This window comes from Lipophrys pholis (assembly GCF_963383615.2).
Source record: "Lipophrys pholis genome assembly, chromosome: 13".
In the NCBI taxonomy this organism is placed as follows: Eukaryota; Metazoa; Chordata; class Actinopteri; order Blenniiformes; family Blenniidae; genus Lipophrys; species Lipophrys pholis.
The window spans coordinates 8,249,002-8,269,433 of NC_137632.1; the positions used below are offsets into that span (position 1 = coordinate 8,249,002).

General features: G+C 41.1%; 1 protein-coding gene across 2 annotated transcripts; it reads right to left on the reverse strand.

Moving 5' to 3' along the window:
• Nucleotides 1–2,665: 2,665 nt before the first annotated feature.
• ccnyl1 (cyclin Y-like 1) lies at nt 2,666–17,597 on the reverse strand. 2 transcript variants are annotated; one of them, XM_080477920.1, is made up of 10 exons: nt 16,636–17,597; nt 13,482–13,556; nt 12,701–12,744; nt 11,742–11,842; nt 11,231–11,266; nt 11,074–11,125; nt 10,025–10,144; nt 8,964–9,130; nt 4,763–4,925; nt 2,666–4,584 (listed from the first exon to the last, which is right to left on the reverse strand). In XM_080477920.1, the coding sequence occupies exons 1-10, from the start codon at nt 16,796–16,798 to the stop codon at nt 4,468–4,470; spliced, it is 1,038 nt and encodes a 345-aa protein (XP_080334046.1). In that variant the 5' UTR covers nt 16,799–17,597; the 3' UTR covers nt 2,666–4,467. The 2 variants fall into 2 exon arrangements, with proteins under 2 accessions (XP_080334046.1, XP_080334045.1); XM_080477919.1 differs by having other exon boundaries at nt 11,074–11,266; nt 16,636–16,910.
• Between the last annotated feature and the right edge of the window lie 2,835 nt (nt 17,598–20,432).

A 20,432-nucleotide genomic window follows, 5' to 3' on the forward strand; every position in this document is an offset into this window, starting at 1 on the left:
GGGAAAAACTGACAAATAGTTTGTTTTGATGTATATTTTGCTTTCACATCGACAGATTTCCTCTGAGGATTGAAAAAAAATAAACAAAAAAAAACAAACATTGTAGATTTTGATTCATATTGTGAAATTAAAACGGAGTTGATCTCGAGTTTAGTGCTTTTCTCGTACGTGTCTGCTTGTAGTCCCCCCCCCCCCAATACGCTTATTCTCTAGAGGCCTGCAGGGTGGCTCTGGGTCCTGGGGGGGGGTGGACCCCCCCGGCCGCTCTGAACATGGGTCAAAGTTGAGCCTGACGGTGCCCCCGATGGTGTTGAAGCACAGCGCCGTGCGCGGCGGCTTGAACTACTCTCCTGTGAATGATTGGATGAATTTGGTGAATGTGACAGGAAGTATGAAAGTGCACTGAAACTGCTGACGCGGTAAAACGCTTTATATGACTCATCTAGCCGTTTGCGGTTAAATGAGTGTGGTCCTGTTGAAGTTTCAACGTCTCAGCGGTAGACCAAGGGGAAACTGTATTTACTGAAAACAAAAGTATTTGTAAACCCGTCTTCATATATTTCCAATGGTGAACGGATATAATGACTAAAATGTGAAACGACATTAATGGTGCGCTTCTGACAGATGATCAAGAGGAACAAGCTCACGACATCATGTCCTCACAAGTAAATCCTCGTATTTGGCGGAAGAATCTTCATTTTAAACAGAAGATATCAAACTTTTTTTTAAACCCGAGGGCTTCTTAAAGGAACAACATGACAGACTCCTCGTTTTCAAGTATTCTGACTGAAGCAGGACTTTTGTTTTTTGGGGTTCAACTCTTATTTCCTTTAACATCAGTGAGTCACTGAACACATCTCTGTTTACTTTAAAGAAATAAATCCATCCGCAGGTTTGTTCCAGGAGACGAGGGCGACTTATGAGCTTCCTGCGCCGGTCTGCTGCGAGTTCATCACACTTCCAGTGTTCCAACTCTTTTGAGTTTCTGCAGCAGCGCCAGATTCCAGCTCACCGTAGAGGCTTGTGTGTGTTGTTTAGATCTTCACTCATCGACGTTGATTTTGTCTGGCTCTGCCAGAAGATCATTTTCTATTTTGCTTAAAAGAAAACCGATTTTCATCCATTCATCGCTCACAATGTAAAAACAGACAGAGGCAGACAACCACGCACTCACCCCGAGGTAGAATATAAGGCCACCAATTAGGCTCACGTGCATGATTTTGGGTTGTGGGAAGAATCTGAGGCACCCGGGGAGAACATGCGATCTCCAAGCAGAACGAGAGAGCAACAACCGCTGCACCACCGTGTCGCTCTGAAACATAACTAAATTAATTCAGCAACCAAACGATAAACAGACATAGGTTTTGATCCGTGAAGCTATTAGAGGTTTCGTTTTCTACATCAACAGTAGAAAGTAACCGAGCAGGACTTTGAGGACGGGTCTCCTCTCGCAGGACGTCCTACCTCCGTCCGGCAGGACGACGTCCCTCCAGCACCTGTCCAGGTTGAACACCGCCTTCGCTCGCTGGCAGCCTGGGAGCAGCGTCGCCGCCCAGCGACTCCCGAGTTGGATGAAGCGGTACGGAAGATTGAAGGTGGACGGACAAAACGCTGCAGCTCAAATCTTCAACCAGCTGCTGGAGCCTCGAGGGACACAACCCCCACACTCTTTTTATTCTTACTTATGGTTGAAAATCCAACTTCATTTCAGAATAATTCTTCAAATGATCAGAGCAATCAGTTAATTCAAAAATGCCTAAAACCAGTTTAATGTCATTATCAGAGATTTATCTGGAATCACATTCCTGTTAACAACAATAACAATACAAACTTTCTGAATAATGATATAGCTTTACTACATGATTACGAAACAGCCAAAAATGCTATTAAGTCTGCATCTGAATAAGTTTTTATTCTGATTCCTCTTTAACTGAAGAAGCATTTCAATTGTGCCAAAAACATTCATTTGCTTTACAAAAACCAGAGAAAAGAGCTGATTAGTTGTTGTTTTGATGAAAATGTGAGGTACATCAGAGATACAGAGGCAAAAATGTGTTTCATATAAATGGATTTTTACAATTGAGAAATAGAGCTGCTTTAATATAATATGCTTTTAATAATACGTCTTCAGTTTTTCCTCACTCGTAATAACTTAATGTGATTTTGAATTTGTATTTATTTAACAACAAACTCTGAATTTGCTTTGCTCAAGCGTCTCTATCAGTGAATGCTACAGATCCAACACGTCCATATTATAATGTTTTCACTGGGAATAATCTGGCTCAGGGCACAAATGGAGCTGCACCCGAGAAATAAAAACAGTCACATGTTTCAACAATTTAGATAAAATCTAAAGAGAAATGGATGTTTTCATTAATTCCCATAAGTTTACTGAATATGAAGGACTAATTTAATACTGACACTTCCAAGATTTCTCCCAGGAAACCTTCAAGCCAAAGATGCGACGTTTTTTTGTTTGTTTGGTGGAACGGTTTACAGTCAGCAGAGTGTAAAGTGTGTTTTGCTGTATGCAGATCAAACGCAGGCCGAGGTCCTGCGGGTGAGACCGACTGCAGGCGTCTCGGTCCGGTTTAGCCTCCAAAACAAACCAGCGCCACCTAGAGGCACGTCGGCACGCGACATAAACAGAACCACAACGTTTATTAGTTACATGATTAGTGTTTATTTAAAATACTCCATCTGCAAATCTTTTCTTTTCGATTAAAAACGAGACAAATTTCACAGCTAGTAGCCTACATAGTAAGCAAAAACGAGGGCAGCGTCCGTCAGTCTGTTTTCACTCAGTATCTATGTGGTATGGTCGAAAACTCGGGGCGGTCCGGACGAGCACTTTTTGGGGGGGGGTGGAGTCAGAGTCAGAGCGAACACAATACTGAGATTGGACCATGTGGAGCACTATCTTTTTTTTTTTTTTTTACATTATGTCAACTTGAGAGCTGCGTCAAGCCCCTTGGTGGATGCACTGATCCCCCCCCCCCCCCTTTGACCACCTGTGGTTCATACAACGTGACAACAATGGCGGTCGCCACGGCTGATTCCCTGACACATGACAGCGAAGAACTGATGGGTTTCTTCCTCCAGCCGACTCCTGCCGTGGATTCACAGTTCAAAAAGCTCGTAATAAGAGTCTGCTCAGTCCTGGCGGGCGCAAAATGTACTCCGACGTGAGGAAACACCGATGGCATCGACAGTAAACAAGCTGGATTCACACTCTCACAGTAGATCTTGGGGACTCTAATTTACATGCGTTTGCATTTGAGTCGCCTGTTAAGAAGAAGAAAGCTGGAGATGAATCACCTTTATTGTACCGTCACCAGAAGTGATCACATGAGCATTATTATTATAATTACCATCACCAGGCTTATCCAGGCTGCTTTATGTTGTATACATTGTTTACATGCCAAACATGTAAATCTGTTTTTAATCACTGATAGATCAAATAAGAGCATTTAAAAAAAATAAAAGCGGTCTTCGAAGAAAAGTGCCCACTTTGGTTTTACTGAGTTGAGCATCAGGTGGTGTAGTGGTTAGTGCTCTGGCCTCACAGAGAGAGAACTCTCAGTTCAAGTCCAGTTGTAGGTGTTCTCCAGGTACTCTGGTTTCCTCTTACTGTCCAAAAAAAACATACATTTGAGACTAATAGGACGTCATTAAATTGTGTGTCTCTGCATTGCGTTTCGGTCTCCATGCACAGCAGCGACTGGGCGGGAACGCCGTCACTGCTGCCTTACAAAAGGACGGAAGTCTCACAAAATGCAAAAATGAACATCTCGTTCAAGTTTTGCTCTAGAGACATGTTTCTGATGTTCACCATCTAAACACAGTGAATGAATGAAGGAATCCCAAGAGAAGCTCAAAACACACTTCACTGTTGTAATCGTCGTTAAAACAACGATCCAAAAGGAGTAAAGGCGACTCCTGCGCGTTCTGAGATTCTTGACAAGGAACCAATCAACAGGCTGAGTACCGGGCTACATCCGTGTCAGACTAACACATTCCTGGTTAAATGATTTTATGGGATTCAGTGAAAGTAACAATAATATAGATGAATCAAGACCAGCTTTGTTCTTCAAGGCGGTGCCAAACGTGCCAAACATTGTTTGCAGAAATAACATTTTTTACGACAATTCAAGGTTTACTTCAAATAGATCAACTCCACCAGAGTCACACTAATTAAACACTTCTTCCTGGATATGAGGGACGAGCGAGTAAATAAATAGGGTTTCTTTAAAAGAGTAAAAGAAAAACAGTTGTACGGTGACACTTGTGTCAATTCAGGTAAACTTCACGCACCTCTACAGCTGTAACAAACATCGCCTTGTGAGCAGGTCACACATTCCCTCCTGATGTGGAGGCGACGACTCAGCGAGGCGGCCATGTTTGTCCGGGGACTGGCTGTGGGTTAGCTGGACTTTGGATATCTCGGGAGGAGGGCAGCAGTCTGGCCTACGACAGCACCGCATTGGAGCGTCGTATACCGATCAGGTTGTCTGCGCTGAAGGATCGTCTCATTGCTGCACGACTCAGGTCCTTGTACTTGTCTTCACATAGTCTTGAAATGGCCTGAGCAAACAACAGCACAGTTACCGGAATCGCCACGGAGACACCTCTTCTAAAAGCATCCAACATTTTGTTTTCTCTTGTCGTTCACTACCTCATAGTTCAAGTGGCTCCGACTTGGAGAAGACCGACAGACAGAGGATTCGACATGAAGTAGAAAATATCCAAAAAGGCGGCTCACCTCTAGTTTCTGGGCACGCTGGTTATTCAGAGGCTCCAGAGGGAAGCTGAGGTTGTTGTCATCAGCCAGCTGCCGCAGGTCGAAGTAGTACTTGGCATAAACGCCGGCTGTCACGTTGATGTTAAACTGAAGGAGTTCCAGGAAATGGCGCTCCATCTCATTCCTGCAGAATAGGGAGACACCTGAGGGTCAGGGGCGACGGCCAAAACTCCTCCACTGCGACACATGAGCGCAAAGCGAAGCGAGCAGCTGTGAGAAACGCAGGAGAAGCTGTAGAGATGTTTGGACGAACGCTTTCCAGTTCCAGTAACAGCGGCAATGAGCAAAAGTCATTTTGGAATCACACGACAGTCCCGGTAAACAGCGATATTGAAATATTATAACTATTATGGTCCTTCGAAGTGAGATTTGAGTTCCTAATGTTTACTGAGATCAACATATGTAAACAGCTAAAACAAAGTCAAGTGATTCACTGTTGGTAAAGGAAGGAAAATCTTGTTAATGCTTGAATATTGAGTCACACTCAAAACTAAAGTGGTTTATTTAATATTCATAATATTATAGCCATGTTCAATGAAGATCAAATGAAGTCGATGGTTCCCAACATTTTATCACGTAGGCCACAAAGACTATGTCAAAAAAAACAAAAAAACAAGGATGCAGAAACCCTTTCACTTCTGATTTGTTAAAATATTACAGCAACAATTATCAGGAGAACTTTATTACTCGGGTCTATTTCCATAAAAGAAAGTGTCCGATCATGAGCTCCGGGTTGGAGACCTCAAGGTTTAGATGTACAATTAAAAAAGCGTAAATAAAACCCCCCCTCAAAAAAACAGAAAGTACTCTGCCACAGTAAACACTACTGGATGTGTTCCAGTCAGCTGGCCCCACTTCTTTATTTTTTCTGTGAACAGGGGACCTACAATAAAGTCATAATATAGTCATGCAATAAAAGCAACGTGTGTGGGTGTGTATATATATATATATATATATATATAAAAAAATATATCATTCACTCATATATATTCAATGATTTTGTTGCTGAAATGTGCTGTACAAACAAACCCTGCCTTACTCCACAGCTAATCATGTGAGAGAGGAACAACGATGTACTCACATCTTTGATACATAAAGGAGTCAAAAGTCAGTGTACGAATGAATGAATCACGCTCAGAGACAATGAGAAGTAACGGCTAAACTTAACTTAATTCTGCACTTTAGGGAAGAAAAATATCATCCGTCAATTGTCTTCTGTTCAGAGGAATAACAGAGGAGACGTGATCTGAGTGAACGGTTTAAAGTCTAAAAGTCTGCGGCTGGAACGGAAGAAAACCTCATTACAAAGTAGAACATCAGCTTTTCTTTGTGTATGGACTTTAAAACTTCTGTGTGGGAAGTGTTTGTGGAGATGAAATCCAATCTCCCGCACCGACATCTTACAAACAGGCCTGCGGGTAATCAGACGTGCCTCTGGGCACTCAGCTGGAGCGTCACAGCTCATCTTTCTCCAGACTACAACCACCATCACCCCTCCTCATCATCACAGCCATGAAAATCTCTAAGGGAGCTGGTTGCCAAGGAGACAGCATCCAGGATGCTTTGTTGGTCAGCAAAGGTGGTAAGTGTGTGCGTGTGTGTGTGTGTGTGTGTGTGTGTGTGTGTGTGTGTGTATGTGTGTGTGTGTGTGTGTGTGTGATGTCTGGTCTCCCAGGGCAACTAATGGAGTGGGCGAGAGCCGGGGCCATTATGTAGAAGCAGTGAGAGCTCTTGAGACCCTCCCCTAAATTTCTCTCTGCTTCTCTCTCCAGTCCTCTTCCGATCCCTCCATCCAGACGGGAGCCGGCTCACAAAGACACTTCAAGAGAGGCAATGAAAACAGAGCAGATGGACTGAAGGTCACACGAACAGTCACACACACAAACACACACACACACGAGTACGCCCCAAAGAAATCTTTGTTTTCCGTCATATTTAAACCACCGAATAACTGATCCTGTAGGAAACGGCGTCCTTTAAAAAGTGAGATAAAGTATTTTCGTATATAATCGTGGGGCAGCGGAGGCCTAGAGGCTGAAACATCGGGGCTGATATCCTACTGCTCCGCAAACCAGCGGCAGATTTTCATATTGCTGCTAAAAAAATGACAAGAAGCAACCCAAGAGAACGATAAACAACTAGATTTGCTTAAGAATATGAGGTTATTCCACCAACTACACATGTAGAGTGACAGCTTGATCATTAAAAACACAAACATCTTCTCTCTGGTTTTAAAGTGTGGAATCATCTTTCCAACACTAAAAGAGACCAGAGGCCTTTGACCTTGACGACGGAGATAAAAATATATTTACATGGTTTCAGACTTCTACAAGTTTGTTCATGACTTTCCTTTGAATTTCAGCCTGAAATCAGTAGATTTGAAGCAGTGAAGCATCAAAAAAGATCCAAAGGTTATTTGCAAGCAGCTCTGTTGTGTAAAAGTGAATGGATTTGCAATCAGAGAGCGATTGCTCAAGTGACTAAACTTTATAGGAATGGGGGATTTTGAGAATATAGCCGACTAATGTACAACAAGTTAAAAAAAAAGTGAATTTCCTAGTTTTCTGCTTCAAGTAGCCGTGAACTGCGATCCAATCTTTATTTGGGTCATAACACTTTTCACAATTTTAAGTCAATTCCGATTCGTATCATTTTTATTTACATAACACATTTTTTTTAAAACGGTGTTACATCCTTGTACTTAGTGACTGATTGAGCCTCTTCTTGCAGCAGCAACTTCAACCAAGTTTCTAGTAGCTGTTGATCAAACTGGAGAATTGCACAGCGCTCGCACACATCAGGAATCCTGCCATGAATGGCACCTCAATAAGATTCAGGTCTGGACTCTGACGGGGAATCTCCTTTCTGTTAGTGGAGATATTCTATATCTACCGGGTCGATGGCCTGCATCGCTTGTGTGGTTATTAGGTGACACACTTATCGTCGATGTTTGACTTCTGTGTCAGTCTGCCCACATTTTTAGGACCAATCAACCATTTATCTGGCCCGCTATACAAATATAAATACAGTCCACTATGAATAGGTCTTTCCACTTACTCCTCTCTCCACCCTTCTGCACTGCTGCTACACTTTTATTAAGGTTGTAAGCAGCTGGAACCAGCTGATTATCAGTTCTTTGTTACTGAACATAGAGTGAAGAAGTCCAGGAATAAGGTGATGATGAGGTGAGAGGTCTAACTGCTGAACAACCACATAGATAAAGACACAACACACACAAAAGAAGCTTGAAATGATGGAAACAAATAGTCACTACAAAACTAGCGTGACTGAGAAAAGATTTTCCTGATACATTTCCTCTTGTGTAAATCAAGTCATTGCAAGAAATCGTGTTGGTATTGGCAGTTATAGTATCTCGAGTTTGAGAAAAGGCCGTCAGGGACGTAGTTATACTTGAAACCCTTTTCTACCGTCAGTCCTGGACAAATCCTGCACCGGCTGATAATTTCCCTCACATTGACCGAGTGAGCCGTTCACATCTTGGCACTTTGCACTAAATCAGGCTCAAATGTAATGTTTTGTTGGGTGCGAGAGCAGCTCCTGTGAACCTTACATTCTCCATTTTAACAAATTAATAATAAATTGTTGAAGTCTTGTGATATCAAACTGCTGAATGACTGCATGTTCTTGAATTCAAGTCGCCATATCTATTCATAGGAGCGGTTTCAAAGAGGAGGACGTGCAGAGTTCTGCACATACGAGAGAAAACGGGGGGCATCAGGGAGGGATGGGGGCTCGCAGACAGAGAGGAAGACAAATGCAGGTAGTGTCTGTCCAAATAACGCACACACACCACTTTTGGACACACACTCACTCTCATACACAGAAAAGCAATTGTCAGAAATGAAGCCTGGACCCTCCAAGTGCAGCTCCTGGCAGCAGAGGTGCTGCAGCCTCCATCTATCTGAGCGCGTCTCCTCTTCCATCTGCTTTAAGTGCATCTTTGTTGTTATATTCCTTTCATTTGGGGTGGGGGGGTGGGGGGTCATGCTTGGATTGCCAAAAATAACTTTTTCAGACACATTTCTTTATCTACACCGGCGGCCCAAAACCCAAATATAACAACCAGAATGAAAACCACAAATATCCAGTTTTTACTTTGCACCATTACTAAACCAACTCAAAAAAGCATCGAGACACTCACATGTCCTCCACAGTGATGTCTTTGAGGATCTGGCAGTAGTCGACATTCCACACAGCCTGGTCATCCCAGACTTTGGAGGCTAACAGGATGGCTCCCAGGACGATGCGCTTCCAGTTGGCCGGACAAATGTCCAGCTCAGCGTAGGTCAGCAGACGCTCCAGGTACACCTTTGAGATGCAGGACAACAGAATTAAAAAAATTATAATAATAAAGAAATAAAAATGATGATCCAACACAAATGTGGTTGGTGGACTGGTCTGCATGATTAGAGAACACATAGAACATATTTTCATTTTAATTAACCAAATGCATACAAAACAACTAATCAACATGAAAATAAATTCAAATGAAACTAAACCTGCATTTTCTGCAGAAATTCTGCCGAAATTGAAAGATAATAGTCCTCCGGAGCATCAAATACTTGTTTTCAGTCTTTGTTGAATCAAATTCAAACTGAGCTAATATATTTTTTTTTAAATTAAATATGGAGAAAAATAGAGAAATCACAAAAATGAATACAGGTGTCTCGGAACGGTGAGGCCATCCTGTTCTACACACTGTCCAAACTTTTTAGGGCACAGGGCTGTAAATATATCTCTGTGTCTGTATATATTTTTAACATCAGGTTGTCAGTTACTGTGGCTCTGCTGCTCACACACACATGGGAATCAAACCAGGAGGATCTTGGCTTCACTATCTTTTCTTTTTCTAAACAGCCTCGATCTTGAGGCCTTGTTTTCATCATCCCAATCATTCAGTGGTAAAGTGATATAAATGTGGTTTCCAGGACTGGTCAGTTTCCAGGAGCTCACTGCCATCTGGTGGCCAGCGAACGCAACATGTCAATTTCTTACAACAGCCTCTTAGTTTGGTAAATTTGAGGATTCTAACATTAACATCGACTGAGAAATAGATTTGACAGAAGCTGATTTCTGATCATATTTCTTAAAACCAATGCAGTAAATGTATAGCACTGTAGAGGCCCTCAGTGCTTTGAGACTTAAAATAACCCATAGATTTAAGTAAATTACACAACACATCGGGGAGACACGGACACTTACGAGTGTGACGATGGCACATTCTGCGGTGAGCTGTGCGGCACTGAAGAGCGTCCTGACGAAGCGGTAGATCAGTTTGTGTTCGGGGTCTACGTGACAATATTCATCCGGCACTGGCTCTCTCTGTTTGGGACGAAAGGATGGAGGGATCATCTAATTGGCTTTGAGGTGCAGTGAACTAGGTGATGGAAACAACTTTATCCAGACAGTTGTTGTCGTCGTCAAACATTTTGTATGACTGGGGAGTTTGGAGAACAACAAGCACGTCGGGCATAACAAACATTATAAAGCAAAAATATTTAAATGCAGGGTTAACATGAACAGGTTTGTATGAAGTTTATTTTTTTGTTCCCAATCTTATTCATTAAAAAGCTTATTCAGATAAACATAATACCTCACAGTAAAATGTGACCATTCCTCATCACAATACACTAAAATAAAGTTTATTAATGAATCAGTTTTATCGTATGTCATAATGTTTCATGTCACAAGAGAAGAAATGTATTACTGCGTTCAAACCTGACATCTCATCTTTTATTTTTTATATCTAAAGCATTAATAATCCATAAACATAATTTAATTTTCTTTTAACACTTATAAAAAATTCTTGTGATATTCTGGCAAAAAATAAAAACAAGAAAATCCAGACTGCAAAACGCCACACAACATTTCCAGCATACTAACGCTGTGCTGTAAAAGTGAAATGACAAAATCAAGGAACTCAATATCACGCGATTGTTAAACTATCTTGAAGCCACATGTCTGGAAGACGAGGGATGAAGGTGGAGCTGGAATGATCTCACAAGGCCAGCAGCCATCAAAACACATCTGGACCTCAGTGGTCTGTTTTACACTGTATAGTTAAGAAGCTTCAACACTTACAGTGAAGATGAATGTAGGACATGATGTAGTCACATAAAACTACTGTGACCAGCTGACTGACATGTAATAAATATAAGTAACTGAATCCAAAGTGCCTTCTTTTATATTTGGCCATTCTTGATGAGAGGAAGTCAGTGAGACTGAGCGTTAGTAATTTCCGACATACTCACTGATAAAGGGTGCAGCTTCTCATCAAAGATATCCAGCGACCTGTCCGAGTCCCTAAACAACAAATATGTGTCAGGATGGATCCCTTGCATGCTTGTTTTAGCAATATAATGAGTCACAATTGTTTTGACAAGGATGGACTTCAGAATTGGCACCCACCTGTTTTTAATGTGGTAGTATATTGCTAAAGTGACACTGGGGGAAAGGTAGGAAAAAAAGGATTGATTAGTCTCAGTAAAAAGCAATAACAAAAGCTGTGTGTGTGTGTGTGTGTGTGTGTGTGTGTGTGTGTGTGTGTGTGTGTGTGTGTGTGTGTGTGTGTGTGTGTGTGTGTGTGTGTGTGTGTGTGTGTGTGTGTGTGTGTGTGTGTGTGTGTGTGTGTGTGTAAGAGTCCATGTTGTAACAGCAGTTTTGACACATTCAGTGAGAAGGCTTCATTTAAACTCACCAGGATAATCCTGATAAAATGTGATTATCCAGATCCTCTAAAATAATGTCATTACGGATTAGAGTCCCCCATGAGGTGTAAGACCGTCTGTTTTAGTCACGCATCTGGAAGTATTACTTTAGGGATTACCAAGCGGTGATGTAACAGGATTTTCTCATGTGAAACGAGTGACTCTGGGACCGCAGTGCAGCCCGTCTGTGTTTCTCTGTGTCACATTCTCACCATTTGATTGTGCTTTTGAGGTTGGGCTGGCTGACGGTGCTGTCGTCTATAAAGATGGTGGAGCAGGAGCTGTATTTCTTCGAGAGAGGACCAGGAGATACCTTCAGACCATGAAATCACAGAAAGGCAAATTAAACTCATCCAACATGAATTGGTCTCAACGGCAACATTTCTTACTTTGAGGTTTGTCAAACACATGTGATTCAGCCATTTGCTCTGGGATTCCTCGAGTAAGATTGTATTTTTTTCAATCCTTTTTGGTTTTCAGAGTACATCCTATATTTGATCAGAATGTGTCAGAAACTTTCACTCTTCTGTGTCAAGGCTACGTTGTTGCTGTTTGACCCTCTAACGATACACTTTACAGAGTAAATACACATTCTCAGTAATCTGAACAATTGGTGCATAAACATATCAACCGCTTCACTTCATGTTCACGCTCTCTCTTATGAGGCCACCTAGTTAACATTACATACCAAGTGCAGAATACCATATTAATACAGTCCTGCTAACTATCATTAGCACCCCAGAAGCAAAAGTATGCAATGTGGGAATATCTAAAATAATATCTACTGAAAAAAAAAAAACATTATTCAGCGTGATTTCTGTGAAGCGGTCAGCCGTAACTGGATTTAAACCAGAGGTGAAAGATCTACGCAGGGAAAAGGTCAAAGACACTGGAGACGGGAAAGAAAATGCAATAATTTACAAAGATAAACGAAAAACTGATGATATCAAGAAAGAGCGACCAGGATCACTTGTGATGTATAAGTAATGTTATTGGAGTTGGTTCATTAGATCACATCAGATAATACAAGTGTATTCAGTGAAATGGTATGAGGCTGTAAAAAGACATTCAACACAAAGAAGAAAGTCTGTAGAGTGAATCTTCTACATGAAAGCATCACCTTCATTTTTTTTAACATTTCAGACCCAGAGTTGCAGATTTTGATACTTACATGGCTGATATGGTTTATGTGGTTGCTTTTCCTCTTGTCTCGTACTAGAAAGACAAACAAAAATGTTCAACAAAGGAGGAATTAAGAAAAAATTTAATAAAAAATCAGTCAAAGCTCCTGCTCCACTATATCAAATTCTTCTTCCATCTAATTGAAAGATTTATACATTTCACGTTTTTGGTATCGGAAATACTTTGAATTCACAGGTTTTTGTGACTTAGCCTAAAATAGAGGCAGAAATTCTGTTCATATTAAAAGTAAACAATTTTCAAAGGTTGAAATGTTCAGGCTTTCCAGGCTTCCATCTGAGATGCAGTCTTGGACACTACATTAGTCTGTAGCCGATGTTTTCATTCTATTATCATTCAAGACGTCAACAGACATCAGAGCCATTTGAATTTGATGAATTATTCAATAGTCTGGGTTCCAGTTTGTTGAGCTGCACATGTCAACAGGTGCTACAATAATATCAACGATATTATAAGAAGCAGTGCAAGCTCATCATATGACAGAATGACACGTCAAAACGATCAAAAACAATGATAAATAATGAAGTTAACATTCAACATGTAGTACGGAGACTGCAAGATGCCACTGGAAACATGTCAGGAGGAATACAGAGTCACGACTCGTGTGTGTTCATCACTCAGTCTTGTGGAACATGGCTCACTTGATGTGTGTGTGTGTGTGTGTGTGTGTGTGTGTGTGTGCGTGCGTGCGTGCGTGCGTGCGTGCGTGCGTGCGTGCGTGCGTGCGTGCGTGCGTGCGTGTGATTGCTCACCGTCTGTCTGGGACTTGCTAAGGAAGATGGTGCTCGCTCGGGCGTGATCCGATGGGTTAGATTCCAGGGCGAGCTCTGAGGAAACAAACAGGGTGGACGTTACTCAGGGATTAAATCAGCTACTGAACTCGCTTTATTCGGTAGAAACAAATTCATGTGAAGAAACACAACGTGATGAGCCAACACGTTCATGAAGCTTACCAACAACAGCACTCAAAGTAATTATAGAAACAATCATTAAAATATGAAGCAAAAACCTGAGACTTAAATGTGTATTGGTGAACAGCTGAGCAGGAAATTGTGCTTACATGAGATTTTGGTGGACAATCATCAGGAAGTGTTTGGTGCCAAGTATCCAAACTTTAGTTCAATGAATGGTTTAAAAAAAAAGAAGAAAAAAAAAGTCCTGCTTGTTTCTTAATCATGCTGTTTGTTTCTCACTCCGATATCACTTAACTCGAGCCAATGGAGGCAGATTGTTGCCACATCTGAGTTTCATTATGCTGAAGATTTGGTGGGTTTTTTTTGTGTTTTTTCCCTCACTGTCGCCCAAGTTTGCTTTTTTCTTGTAAAAGCCATTTCATGTTATTATCAGACCTGTATAATACAAAAGAACTAAATTATACGTCAAACAATGGTGTTACAATGTGTACTGATTGCTTTTGATGTATCAAAGATTTTTATATCAAAATCCTTATCAATCAGCGGAAAAATGACCTCAGTCACTCCTTTCTGCAAAATGATATAAAAAAACTACTGCTTTTACTTCTACAAACTTTGAAATGATACAAAAATTGTCATTTTTCTTGCAGACGTATCAGCAGCGGACATACATACAAAACACACAAGGAAAACAAAAAATAATCCATGTCTCGTTATACACGAGCATTACACGGAAAAATGTTTCCGATCTAAACAGACAGCGCATTACATAAAAGACGAGGGATTAAGCGACAGAAGCGTTTGTGAAGTAAAGACAGCGAGGAATGCAAGATGGACTGTCGGACTGGTTCTGACCCTCGCCCTGCAAACAGCTGGTCTCCTCCCGCAGCGCTCGCTCTCAGAGGACCGCCCACAGCAACACCAATGGAATGAACACCGTGCATGTCGGGGAATCAATGGAGAGTGGCGACATGAGGACGGGTGGAACAAAACTCAGCTTGGGCCTACATCACAGAGGAATATCTGAGATGCTTGCCTGATCGGGGCCTCATGTCACGGCGTGGGATCAAAGGGCCGACTACAGGCACCGTCTGATCACTAAACTTAATTTGCACCCCTGACTTCGTAACAAGAAGCTAATGCTGTGTTCCAGTTGTCTCAGAGCTCAAGATTCTTGATTGAGAACGACATCAGTTGCTCAGGAGTACCGAGTTGCGATTGGTCTTTTAAAAGTGTTCTCTGCATTGTGTGTTTCTGAAGATACATAAATACACAGCTGATTTACTTGACAAGAACAGCAAGACTTTACACTTTCAGGTATTTGCCACACTGTTACATGAGAGGATAAAGTATATAAAGTGACTCATACCTGTGTGAGTCACTCAAATGTCAAACAACTCTGCTATAAGCGCTATATAACAACAATGAATAAAAACAGCTCATGACAACATGGCACACTGCCCACAGCCATGCTGAAAACTTTACTCATGATCCTTGATTCCCACAAAGCACTCTTAGGACCCGGACCTAAAGAGGACAGATTCAGACCTTCGAGGCAACTGTAAGACATCATCAGTCAGGTCACTGTGAAACAGTGTTTGTTTGTGTAAAACTGTGTTTACAAAATAATGTCACATGTGTTATAGTTGAGGTTTGACTTACTTTTACTGTATTTGATCAGTAAACCATGGATTCATAAGAAAGGGCTTCTTCTTCATTGCTGATATATAACTAGTGAATGTTCCACCAAGAAGTGAAGGAGTTTGTTTTCATTGCCAGTCTGATCAATAGGATGAAGCCTAACTTTCAACAAGAAAGCTCCACGATTTAATAAGGTTTATAATGGGGGATGTTCCAGGTGAGTCTTGACCATCCAGTAATCACATTACCAGGTCTAAGTTTCTGAGCAGTTTCCCACGATGTGCTAAGTAACTCACTTCCCCTTGTTTTCCCAGGTTCACATGACACTAATGGGTGTCACTGATATGCTTAAACTCTAGTTTTTAGTTCTTTATCCCCTCTCTGGCTGTATCTTCTTGCTGGTATGTTGCGCTCTAGGGCATGCTAATACATAACCTGCGTTTACTGCAAACCCCATCTTGCCCAGTTATTATGAAGCACTGTGGCCAAAGCTGTGCTTCAGAGCCTGAGCAGTGTACATTCAAGTGCTTGAAGCCTTAAAGACGTCGTAGCATGGTATCACAGCTAGGACTTGTGTGTTCTCTTAGCTGTTGTTTCATAGAAGTTCTACTTTCTATTACACATGTAAAGGCAGAGGATTACATACATTTGAGTTGACTTCTGTGAGATTGCTCTCCTGGTGAAAAGACATTTTTTCTTCCATTGTTTGTGAAGCTGTTGGCTTTCCATTTAAATCAACTTGAGATGCTTCTTAACATTAACATACGTGTCTTTTACAATATCACATGTAATGTGAGTGCAACGGACTGTGTGACATCTGCGTCTATCATTTAGGTTTGTATGTGGTCTGGATAGTCACCTGTGGTGATGACATGACGAAGACAAACTTCCCTAAAACAAACAAAGAAGATTGAATCTTCAAAGGGCTCAAACAATGAACATGAAAAAGTGACTTGTCGTGTCTGTGACAAAATGCCTGAAGAGATTTCAAGTTGCTTGAGAATTATGTGCGGTTTTATTTACCCAGATACAGACTATATAAAGCACATGTAATACCTGAAACCTAGAAGTAAAACCTTTACAGCAAAGGAGAAGGGGACTGCAAGGAGTGGTCCTTCAGCATGTGGTGGACACACCGTGAAATACCAGTGAGTTATCACTTGATAACACTTGTGAGATTCTGCACATTTTAACCCCAGTGTGCATTTATGTAATCATAGATTGGGTCAAAGGTTATTATGATTAGTGATTGAGGTGTTATTTGTGCATTGAGGTCGGTGCTCAGGGTGACGGTGCACACACACACACACAGAGCAAACTGTGATTAGGTGGGTGTGAGGGAGACACCTACCATCGGGGACTTCTCTGTCGCTGATGTGCTGCAGGTAGGGCACGGTGTTATCGTCGCTCACTTCGGTGCTGGTCTGGAACTCCTCCAGTCGCTCCACCGGCTGCCTGGACGGGAGCTTCGGGCTCGACTCGGGAGAGACGCAGCATGTCACCGTATTCCCCATCCCCAAACTGGGTGTAATAAGTCGCACACTGTTGTAGCCAAGTCCGAGGAGTGCAGATCTTCGCAGCTAGCTGAAGTTAGCCTCCAGCGTCACAAACATCACCGGTCTAGAAGCACAACATTGATCTCTGCCAGCTAAATCGCCGCCGTCCATAAACTCCAGAGGACTGCATTCCTGTCCGTTTGAGGGGAAGCAGTGGGAGAAGTTACCCCGGCAGACCCCGTTGTAGAAAACAAGTGTTTTCCAAAGCGATAGTCTTGTAAATTCAACTCAGGTGTCAGTTAACGCCGGTGCGCGCTGTTTCATTCATTCATTCATTCGATACATCAGCGCGTCGGTGCTAGCTGGCTAACTAGCCTCAAAGCGGCTAACTTGATAGCCCGCCTTCTTAACTTTTCTCAGCGCCGATGCCACTTTTTGAGGCCACGTTAACAGCATTTACGCTCCATGCGTGAGCAGGTCGCGACTTCGATTTCAAAACGTCCAACTATGTAAAAAATAATTTTACGTGACTTTTCAAACAATCCCGCAGACGCCTCCTTCCAGCTCGACTCGGTGTGTCGCCAAATCGAGTCCGCGGCTTCCGCGGCCTTCAGCAGAGAGCCAATGATACAAAAGGAAATTAAGAGACTGTTGGCGAGAAATTGTCAATGGATTTACAGTGGCAAGGCTTTCTCTCGGTCCCTCGTTACATAAACAACCCTGTTATTGTTCCGAACTCCCCCATCGCAGCCTCCACCCTGTCCGATTTGTGCTGTGTTGACGCCGCCGCCATCTGTTGCCGGAGCTCACAAACTGTACCACTTGATACAGAAGCGCCAAAGGACCGCCTACCTAGGAATTCCATTCACTCCCATTGGATGATAAATCAAAACAAGGACTCTGCGTGTCCGCTCATTGGTGGAGGGAGCTGTCAGTCAAAGACGATTTAAACCCATGAAATGTATTTAGAAAGCTACTATTTTTGTATCGGCTCCATCCACACCCTTTTTTGACAGCGAAAACTGACTCCAGTTATCTATTGCTCTATCCACCGGTCAATCAATCCATCCCTTCTCATTCAAGAAAAGAAAACCTCACTTTTCCGCACCTCACTATAGTGTCTCAACATTGTTTGCTCATGAAATATATTGATGACAACACATATTCAATTTTGACTGGAAATTAATACCTTCAAGTGACCCATGACAAAAAAACATGTATGTTAAGGTAAATGCTATTGGCAATTGAATGTAATCACTGAGAAATGGTTGAATGAAAGCTCATTCCAATAAATAAAAGTACCTGCATCTCTGTTAGTTCAGCACAGACATACCAAAGAATTCCACAACTTTCTTAAGGCATTAAAATATCAGTTCTTCATCTTTGTAATCACTTTGAAGGATGTTTGGATCCCTGTATATGTATATATATATATATTTAACCTGAAAAAAGTGTCCGTGGAATGGCAGGTTAAACTCCGTGATTTCCTCATGATAGTAAATCCATATGATTAAATTCATGCTATACCAGTGTAACAATGGGATAAATATGACATTTTTAAAGATTGCAAAATTAAAATCTTAAAAGAAAAAAGAAAAAACTCTTTTCAACCAGGACATTGTGTGTTGACTAAATGACAGTAAGCTGCATACCAATCGTCAAGAGCAGTTTATTGTGACTTAGCAAGTTTTTACAAAAGTGATGCAACATCAGAATAACAGCACTTTAAAATAATGGGCTGGTGCATTTGATATTGTTGAAACAGTTTGTAATGCATTGTACATCTGGTGACCTCATCTCTACAATGTACAGAATGATGTATGGCATTTTAAATAGATAGCTTGTAAACATGGCAATATATAAATTCATCACATTAAAAGTTAGAAAAAATTTAATTATTATTGTCCTAGAAATTCTCTCTTTATATAATTTTACACACATGGATATTTTTTTGTTGTTGTTTTTTTACATGCACAAATGAGGCCAATGCGTACAAACTAGTCTGGCACAGAAATCAAAACATTGTTAGAAAGATATTGTGTTATCACATCACAAAATTGAGCTCACAACATCAAATCAATAGAAAGAAAAGATGATTACGAGATTCTCTTTTTAGTTCAGCACCAGCACTTCATGTGTGAATTACAAAGGGAGGAAATATTTTTATTTCCTAAAAAATACACTTAATCTGAGTAAATTAGATATCATAATGGCACCAGTTTCTAAAAGTTTGGCGTGCGACCAAGCCCTACACACCAAATTTTAAAGCCCTGACGCTGATCACAGTTATTTCTAAACACTGATTCTATCAAACGGACCGAGTCCTCCACCCTGACAGAGGCTTTACAATCAGACACGAGTACAATGCGTCTTCATTTCATCCTCTGAAACACATTATTAAAAAAAGATGATTTATTTATGAGCTCCAAGATCATTTATTAACCCCTGTAGCGTTCCGACAAACGTGAAATATAACATCTGAGGAGAGACGGTGATAATCTCACACTCCTGTACAACTTTACATGATCCCTTCATGATTTTCACATGACATCTGCATTAGAGTACGGATTTTGAAAAGTAAGATGCATTTGACAGTTCTTTTGAAGGTGTTGTACCAACCAGCCACAACATTATGATCACTGACGGGTGAAACGAAAAACACTGATTATTTCTTTACCGTGGCACATGTTCATGGGTGGGATATTTTAGACGACAACTGATCATTTTGTTGTTAAAGTTGATATGTAAAAGCAATAAAAATTAACATGTGTGAGGGTGGGTACATACTCCACAAGAACAGACAAAGGACTCTGTTTTCTTTTGGTTGGCAAGAAAATAAAGTTAGTTTTGGCCAAGATGTTTCATAATTCATGAAAATTCAGTGCAGACCTCCTACTATGAGAAGATGGAAAATAATACATTCAAGACATTAAGTTATCGACAACAACCAGAAGAAAGGTCAGCCCAGATGATACGTCAAGGAAAAGCAGCACGAACTCCCGAACAAGGGCTCAGAGAAAACGATTATATCGTTCTTCTCTCTCAGCCTTGTGAGAGAAATAATTCCTCCGTTGTTGTGGAGTATGTGCGTACATTTCATTTCATTATATACTCCACAAGCTTAGAGAAATGCCACCTGCATTATTGTCAGCTTTTTAGTCAAATAAAAAAAGCAATAATAGTATGAAACAAACTAAAAAGAGCTCCGATGGAAATAAGAAAGTGCTTTCATTTCATGACAGGGAAAGTATAAAAACAGTTACTGATAAAATACATATAATCATGTGTACAATTACAATATACATATGGGAAAACACATTCTATAACAAAACTTGAAGATTTTTTTTTTTTTTTAAATAATGACCCCAACAGCCCCCAACACTCTCCCTTTTATACAGAAACCATTGACCCTAAACAGAGTACTGCACTCGAAAATATAACATCTCCAGCAAAGGCCTTTTTCTCCCCTCATACATTAGCTGCCATGGCAATGGTAGGCCTGGTGGATCACATGAATACACACATACATTGCTTTCAACTTTACACTGATATATCATACAAATATGCAAAGTTGGTTTCGTACAAGCCATAAGAACATTTTCCATATCAAAGAAACAGAAACACATGAGGTCTACACATGCTGTAGAGTCTA

What these genes read in the sequence shown, in the direction of transcription:
- ccnyl1 (XM_080477919.1), bottom strand. Translation starts at nt 16,798, where the DNA reads ATGGGGAATACGGTGACATGCTGCGTCTCTCCCGAGTCGAGCCCGAAG. An exon ending in TAGCAAGTCCCAGACAGACG is followed by an intron (nt 12,745 to 13,481) that starts GTGAGCAATCAC and finishes TTGTCTTTCTAG; the next exon opens with TACGAGACAAGAGGAAAAGC. An exon ending in AGCGTGCCCAGAAACTAGAG is followed by an intron (nt 4,585 to 4,762) that starts GTGAGCCGCCTT and finishes TTGTTTGCTCAG; the next exon opens with GCCATTTCAAGACTATGTGA.